This window comes from Sinohyriopsis cumingii, chromosome 2 (assembly GCF_028554795.1).
Source record: "Sinohyriopsis cumingii isolate HCF-2022 chromosome 2, ASM2855479v2, whole genome shotgun sequence".
Taxonomy (NCBI): Eukaryota; Metazoa; Mollusca; class Bivalvia; order Unionida; family Unionidae; genus Sinohyriopsis; species Sinohyriopsis cumingii.
In genome coordinates this window covers 120,536,153-120,545,234 of record NC_142962.1, presented here as the reverse complement: position 1 = coordinate 120,545,234, position 9,082 = coordinate 120,536,153, and the positions used below count along the sequence as shown (strand labels likewise).

At 36.2% G+C, this 9,082-nt stretch overlaps 1 protein-coding gene across 2 annotated transcripts in view; it reads right to left on the bottom strand.

Moving 5' to 3' along the window:
• Positions 1–1,130: 1,130 nt before the first annotated feature.
• LOC149805704 (apoptosis-resistant E3 ubiquitin protein ligase 1-like) overlaps positions 1,131–9,082 on the bottom strand; it is a 109,235-nt gene continuing 101,283 nt past the window's right edge. For both annotated transcript variants that reach the window (XM_089950364.1, XM_089950365.1), the window contains 2 exons: positions 5,283–5,458; positions 1,131–1,839 (listed from right to left, as the gene is read on the bottom strand). In XM_089950364.1, coding sequence (XP_089806490.1) covers positions 1,737–1,839; positions 5,283–5,458 — 279 coding nt within the window. In that variant the 3' untranslated portion in view covers positions 1,131–1,736. The remainder of the gene's footprint in view (positions 1,840–5,282; positions 5,459–9,082) is intronic.

The window sequence follows — 9,082 nt, the reverse complement described above, 5'->3', positions numbered from 1 at the left end:
TTGGTTTGGTTTGGTAAAAGAATGCATGGAGGTCATTTAATTCCAAGGCAAAATGGAGTAAAATGTCCTGCCCAGAAACACATTATGGTAGTCGACCCGGGCTAATCTAATATTAGGCAGGATCAGAAGTTGCCCCTTTCTGGTAGCATGGTCTGGCATGCTAACTACTGAACAACGAAGCTGTCTGTCAGTTTTTCCAGCACATCTTAGACCTTCATTGTGCATCATGTAGACCTCAAATAACTACCCAGGACCATCAGTTTTCTGAAACTGCAAATTCTGGGTATGTATATTTTCTCTGGCAGGTAATTAGAACCAGAATCCATTGAAGGACTGACTCTACTAGCTAAAAAGAGTTTCCAGGAATTCGGGATAAGATCATTTCTTTATTTTAACTGCTGAGAGTTGAAACCATATCTGTTCAGCAATAATATCTTTAAATTAGCTGCTGTGGTGGACGAATATCAGAATGGGACAATTTTCATTTAAGACCAACCAGTTGTCATATGAAGTATGTTAGTTAAAACCCAATGTTGATATCACCATCTGTTTTGGAGTAGCAATAGAATTTTCAAGATGGCTGCTGTGATTGCCATACTGGACATACGATTGGCTCCATTTTTCATTGAAAACCAACAATACATCATAATCCATAAGAAGTAAAAACCTGATGTCAGTAGACTTTCTGTTAAAGTAGCAACAACAAGATTAAACCATGTCAATATGAGTTTCTTTTCAAATGAAGTGAAGATAACAAGATTTTAAAGATGGCTGTTATTGTGGCATCAGACTGGCATCATTTTCATTTAGGACAATCTAGATATGATAAGATTTTAGTGAAAACCCTTTGCTGATATGAACATCCCTACTGGAAAAGAAACCATTATCTTGGCCAAGCTGCATGTCCTAGCAGCATCATTTTCATCAAGGATCAACCAGACCATCGGATGAATGTGTGTGTGTACAGTTTCTAGCAATTCTCCAAGTAGTTTAGGAGGAATAGTGATAACAAACTTGTGTTAACAGAGTGATGAATGACAGATGATGGACAGCAGACCATCACACAAGTTCTTCTGGTCTGTGATGAGTAGAGTTATAAAAGAACCAAGTTGGCAAGAAAGATAACTGAATAAACAGAAATAAAGAAACTTTATCTTCCAGAAATGTAAAACATAATATTTAAATGTCATAAATACTAGAAATACATGTACTTACACTCAAGATTAACTATACCAAAGTTTTCTGGTTTAACTTAAATGTCATGATTTTTGCACCTCCCTAAAGGACTTGCTCTTTCCTTACCTGGAGCTCCAATTTTCCTATCAGAATCCATAGCTTCTGGAGAATGAGGGTCCTGGACTTTCAGTGTCACAGGCATACAGAGAGTTTGAAGTCACCAATCTGATATAAGCTTACATACGAAATATAATCAGAAATGTGTCCCCATCAGTGTTCTCATTATTATGCATGGATGTGTCTCATAATCAAACTCATCTGCAGCCTTCATCAGATAAGCTTACATACCAAATCAGATCAAAATCTGATCATGAGTATGACCTCTAATATCAACAAGTCTATGATTCTGTACATTTGGGAAACTCTGGCAGTGCCTCTTCTTATAGGCAGGTCTCTGATCCTGGTTTGTTGTTTCCATATTGTTTTAAATTTTGTTTCATTCTAAATGACTGGAATGTTGAAAAATTGGTGAAAATGCTCAGAAATTATGGCAATGATCATCAAACAAAGCCAAATCCTTGGTTTCCTTCATTGATGGCAATAAGAAGGCTTCGATGAAACTGTTCTATACTGTCATAGTCTGGTAGGCAAAGGTTGTTAAAACTGAAATAAAATAAAATCAGTATAAACTGTTCAAATATCCAATAACTTAATATCTGTTTCACATATGCACAATCCCCCCCCCCATGCTACTGCATATTTGCTTAGATACTTGTGAACACCTAAAACTAAATGCATCCAAAATTTACTTTCTGAGAGAGCACTACTCACCATGACAATACATCCAAGTTTTACTGTTTAGATAGGACTACTCACCATGTCAATACATACAAGTTTTACTGTTTAGAGAAGACTACTCACCATGACAATACATCCAAGTTTTACTGTTTAGATAGGACTACTCACCATGTCAATACATCCAAGTTTTACTGTTTAGATAGGACTACTCACCATGTCAATACATCCAAGTTTTACTGTTTAGATAGGACTACTCACCATGACAATACATCCAAGTTTTACTGTTTAGAGAAGACTACTCACCATGACAATACATCCAAGTTTTACTGTTTAGATAGGACTACTCACCATGTCAATACATCCAAGTTTTACTGTTTAGATAGGACTACTCACCATGTCAATACATACAGGTTTTACTGTTTAGAGAAGACTACTCACCATGACAATACATCCAAGTTTTACTGTTTAGATAGGACTACTCACCATGTCAATACATACAAGTTGTACAGTTTAGAGAAGACTACTCACCATGTCAATACATCCAAGTTTTACTGTTTAGATAGGACTACTCACCATGTCAATACATACAGGTTTTACTGTTTAGAGAAGACTACTCACCATGACAATACATCCAAGTTTTACTGTTTAGATAGGACTACTCACCATGTCAATACATACAAGTTGTACTGTTTAGAGAAGACTACTCCTCAAGTCAAAGCATTCAAGTTTCATTTTTTGAGCAAGCACTACTCACCATTTCAAAATATCCAAGTTTTACTGTTTGAGAGAGCACTATTGACAATGTCAAAGCATCCAAATGTTACTGTTTGAGAGAACACTACTCACCATGTCAAAGCATCCTAGTTTTACTGTTTGAGAGAGCACTATTGACAATGTCAAAGCATCCAAATGTTACTGTTTGAGAGAACACTACTCACCATGTCAAAGCATCCTAGTTTTACTGTTTGAGAAGGCACTATTCACAATGTCAAATAATCAATTTAACTGTTTGAGAGAGCACTACTCACCATGTACAAACATTCAAGTTCTGCTGTTTGAGAGAGCCCTATTCACTATGTCAAAGCATCTAAGTTTTACTGTTTGCGAAAGAACTCCTCGACTCACCATATCAAAGCATTACTAATGTTAAGAATGAAAACTGTAACCATTAGTCAGCATTTGCTGACGAGATTTACCATACATTACCATAAAACAAACATGTTGGGAGATCTGCAGCATTGCTTGAAGCTTAGTACTTTGGAGATACACCCATTTTGGTTTCTTGTGCGATAAATTTCTTATGGCCACATGTAACATTGGTCACTTAAATGGGATAGAACTGAGATGTTCAACATGTGACAATAACTTGCCATCCCAAGCACTACAGTGCATAAAGATTATTTATGCAAGCATATTTGATAGATTCCTGGACCGTGAGATCTGTAATGCATTCACTGTGTTTGAGTCAAACTAACATGCTACAGTTTTGGTACTGATCACATGAACACTTTGATCACTTATGATGGTCAATCAAGAGAGAACAGTGATGAGGTCTTCAGTGTTGACAAAGTACAATGTGGTCTTCAGTGATGACAAAGTACAATGAGGTCTTCAGTGTTGACAAAGTACAATGAGGTCTTCAGTGATGACAAAATACAACGAGGTCTTCAGTGTTGACAAAGTACAATGAGGTCTTCAGTGTTGACAAAGTACAATGAGGTCTTCAGTGTTGACAAAGTACAATGAGGTCTTCAGTGTTGACAAAGTACAATGAGGTCTTCAGTGTTGACAAAGTAAACAAAGAGTGGGGGATTATCAAGTACATAATGTACAACAAATACAGAGGACAGTTAGCAGCTAAATTATCGACAAAGCAAGTTTGAATGAAAAGACAGAAGCCAGATATGGTTCATTGATAGAAATTTACATATACCATCAAGCAGAAGTGTGAGTACATATTTTCAAATCAAAGCCTGATCAAGACTAAACTGCTAACACTCTTGACCAATTTATGAGACTAAATCTCGTTGTTGCTGGTATGAAAGATTTTGATGAGTTGCTAGCAGTCAGGAAGTGTAAGAAAAATTGAAACAGACACCTATATAAACAAAAAGGAAGATAATGTTTTCAGACAGTGGACGAATTTAACTGAGTGAATTTACCAGACTGCAAATGTTGCAATGTCATGAACATACATCTTGTTAAAAAAAAAAAAACACTTGTCAAAATTACTAGTAATCATAGGGATAAACTTATGGTTTACTGCAGTCACATGATGAGACCTGTGGAGGCAAATGAAGTAAGAAGTTTGTCAAAATTTCCAGTCCCACTTGAGAAAATATGTATGCACACAGTTATCCCTTACTGTAATATGCAAGTGGTGGGGTTGGCTGGTATATGAGGTTTTTATAGTACGCATCGTGTATGATATTTCAATCACTTACAACTGAACTCATTGATAGCCATTCAAGTTACCTTGACAAAAATCAGTCCCAAAAAGTTAAAAACTAACTGAATATAGTAGTAATAGCAAAATCTGTAATGGCATGAAAATCTAAATAGTTCATATATAAAACAATGCCTCTCACGAATTTCAATTTTCTCAGACAAGTGATTTTTGTGCAATCTTGTTAACAAGTTTCTCTTTGGATGGGCAGTAGCAAAGATGATCATGATCAATTAACTGGAAAAATTTCATCCCTGCATGCAGTGGAGATCTAAATAAGTCTTTCCTGGAATGCCATGTATTTGTCACAATGCATGCTATGATGTGACTTTGACATATCTGAATTGCAAAAACCTAATGCAAAATTTGAATAAAATAAACAATGTTAATGCTGTTGTTACCACAGTGGCAACCAGAAAACTGTGACCTATGTCACTGACATGAACTGCTATCACTGTGGCAACCAGAAAAAGTGACCAATGTCACTGACATGATCTGCTATCACTGTGGCAACCAGAAAAATGTGATCTATGAAACTGACATCATCTGCTATCACAGTGGCAACCAGAAAAATGTGACCCGTGTCTCTAAGATCATCTGCTACTATTGTGGCAACCAGAATAATGTAACCTGTCACTGACATCTGCTATCACAGTGGCAACCAGGAAAATGTGACCTATGTCAATGTCATCTGCTATCACAGTGGCAACCAGAAAAATGTGACCTATGTCACTGAGATCATTTGCTACCATTGTGGCAACCAGAAAAATGTGACCTATGAAACTGACATCATCTGCTAAAAACACAGGCCTGATAGCAATCATGTACAGAATATAATTTATGACATAATGAGAAGGCTTACCAGGTATGGGCTGTAGGTAAAGTATTGAATGTGTATGACGGTGAGATCTGGAATTTGGGGGTCAGCTCTGCAAAGCCCCCAGGTGGCAGCTGTGAGCATCCAGTTGTAAACTGAATCAACCTGGCCATCTGCTCATCTGTAAAACTGTCAATTATAATCCAGAACCAGTCTAGAACCTGTAGAAAGAAAATAAAAAAAGAAGCTGAAACTATTGTAGTACAAGTCCTAACAGTTACGCTAGAACATCCTCTCAATTTTCTAAACCTATGCTTTGAAAGTCATAATCTCTGGAATTCTCCTGAAAACAGCTTCTGAGACAAATGGTAACATTTGCATGTCGAAATGGCTTACTTTAGTTTACCATATGAAGACATTTACAAAATTGGTAAATAAACATATATGTAACTGTCAATGATTCAGGAACTAACCTTTCCAATTAAAAGAAAATTTCTTGGATCCAGATATATAGATTACTGATGGTAATTAAACCTAAAGTGTTTGCGTAGAAAAGAATATTGGGTTATTATTTTTATTTTATTTAAACAAAGATAACCCTAAAATGCCATCTCACCTCTGTCTGCATGGGTTCAAGTCTCGGATTTGGCCCATGTGGGTATGTGAGAAAGCTTGCCAGTAGCTTCTCATGGGTTGAGGGTTCTTTCCGGGGTTTTCCCGGGTTCTTCCTCCACCATTTATACTGGCCGCCATGTATAGCCTATCTTCCACTGAAATGTGGCTTTAAACCCTACAACAACAACCCTAAAAATACAAAGTATTATAAGTTAAATAAAACAAACCTATTATTTCAGACAATTTAATACGGCAATACCATTATATTTAATTAGTTGCTTTAATTAGCTTGTGTTGGGCAAGGAGGTTGTTAGTGTTCATCTTTTCAGATGCACAATCAACACCTCGTTTGATTAGCCATATCTAAGTTTTGAATTTTTAAAAATAAATCCAATGTAGAAATCAACCTTATCCATAAATGTCAAGCTTTTTAGATTTTCCTTAATTAATTGTGCAATGAGAGGACAAAAGACACCAAATTAATTCATAAAACTGCACACACTTTATGGCTTCTCAAGCTAGTCCTACCCATCACTAATGCTTGTAACATCTGTATATTTTTCTCCAGCTTTAAATGACTGATCATTAAACCTAATCCAGTTATTTTTCCTAATTTAAATAAATTGTTTTATTGAAACTAATGAATCCTATATTCCAAAACTATTTTTAAAAATCTGTTTAAAAGTTTTCTGAAAGACCTTAGCATAACTCCAAAATTATTCTTTTAAAAGGCCCTCATAATAAGTTGCTTTCTGTTGAATTTAGTCTCAATCTTTTGAGCAGTTGTTAAGAAGTCACTTAAATACATTTTTCATTTTATTTTCAACAACAGGGGGCCATAACTAATAACAGATTGACATCATTTGTACAAGTCTAGAAGGACTTCATGCTAGGATGCTTTCTGTTAGTTTGGTCAAAAATTCCATTCAGCGATCTTGGTGAAGTAAAGATTTTACATAATTTTTTTTTAAAGGTGGACATAGTAGAACATCATCTATAGAATCTTGAATGGTTTTCAGGCGAGATGTTTTCTCTTACGTTTGGTCAAATTCTATAGATTCTGAGAAGCCATTTTTCAAAGGTATTTCTAGGTTTTGGTAATAGTGGCTGTACTTGAAAGTTGATCTGCATCATCTGTACAAAGTTGGAAGGTCATATGGTCTGAATAATTGTCAAATTTGATCACATTATGTTCTGTGGTTTTGTAGAAGTTGTTTAAAAGAAATGGTGGATATATCTGATGGTGGATCAGCATCATACCAGGATGGTCTGTACTAACTTTTTATCAAAATCAGTTTGAATAGAGGTTTTAAATGGAAATTTTGACAGATACTGGGCCATGGCCTATGCTCACTTGACCTTATTGTTACATCAAATGGACTGATGCTCTACTGTGACCACTCATGTGGCCTAAGTGCTTAGAGTGACTGCCTCAGATGTTGGAGGTCGTGGGTTTGATTCCCAGCCAAGTCATACCAAGACTTACTGAAATGGTACCAAGAGCTGCCTCGTTTGGCACTCAGCATTAAGAGGTTAGTGTTAGGACTGGTCGGCCTGGTGTCAGGATAATGTTACTGGGTGGGACATGATGCTAAATGTCTGTAGCATGATACCCCAGTGCTGGACATCACTATAAACTGCAGCATTAAAGACATCATAGCAATATGTCTAAAATTACTGAAGCTATGTTACAAATCTAAATCACAAACACACACACTTATGCTCTACTGGGTGAAATTAATTTCCAGGATTTCAAGATAAGACCATTTCTTCCTTTTAACTGTTGAGTGTTGAAACCATCTATGGTGTTCAGTAATAACAAGATTTTCAATTTAGCTGCTGTGGTACACATACTGGATGTCAGATTGGATCCATTTTCATTTAGGACAAAGTAGACAATATCTGAAATGTTTTGGTGAAAACCCCACATCATGATTATCCAATAAATGGGAGTAGGGACAATAAGATTTTAAGACAGCATGGCAGTCATACTGGTTGTATGACTAGCATGATTTTCATTTAGGGCTTGGTGAAAACCCCACCATAATGATCACCCATTCAAGGGGAGCAGTGACATAACAATTATTAAGATAGTCACCATGGCAGCCATATTGGATACAAAGCTGGTATCAAAAGAAGTCTATTGTTGAAAGCCCCATGCTGATATCGGTATTCATTTGGAGATATGACTTTCCATTCAGCAGAGTATTAGCAATAACAAGATTTTCAAGATGGCTGCCATGGAGGCCAAATTGAATGTGAGATCAGCGTCATTTCATTTTAGACCAAATGGACATCATATTAAGACTTCTGGTGAACATACCATGTCAATATGACTTTCTTTTCAAGTAGAATTGTGATGAAAAGAGTTTTAAGATGCTGATGTGTTGGATCTCAGATTGGCTTTGTGTTTACGATCCAGTGATCTGGTTAGACATCATAAGAAGTCTTTTAGTGAAAACCACATGTTGATAAAACCATCTATTCAGGAGGAGTAACAATAACAAGAGTCTGAATATGGCTGCCATGGTGACCATATTGAATGTCAGATCTGCACCATTTTTATTTATCACGTACTAGACATAATAAAAAGTTTTTCAGTGAAAATCCCAAGCTGATATGACCATCCAATCAGGAGTAGCAATGACAAGATTTTCAAGATGGCTGCCATGGTGGACATGCTGGACTTCAATTTAGCAACAGTTTCATTAAGGGGATCCACCAGATATCAGATGAAGTCATTTAGTGGAAATCCCATGTTAATGTGATCATCCATGTAGGAGGAAGGAGTAATGATAATAAGATTTTTAAGATGGAAGCCACATCAGCATCATTTTCATTTAGCACCATGTAGACATCATAAGCAGTCTTTCAGGGGAAAACCCCATGTTGATATGATCGTCCATTCAGGAGAAGTTGCAATAACATAATTTTCAAGATGGCTGCCATGACAGCCATGTTGGACATAAGATTTTGTTAAAAAGCAAATAAATGCTGTAAGAAGACTTTATGTGAAAACCTCATATTGATATAACCATTCTTTTAAGAGGATGAGTGATAACAAGAATGATGGACATAACTGACTTCAGACAGCAGTTTTCATTAAAACTGCAACTAGATATCATAAGAAGTTTTTTCAGTGATAACCTCTTGTCAATATGACCATCCATTAAAGATAAGTAGGAACAAGAAGACATTCATGATAGCTGTCATGGTGCCCATGATGGTCA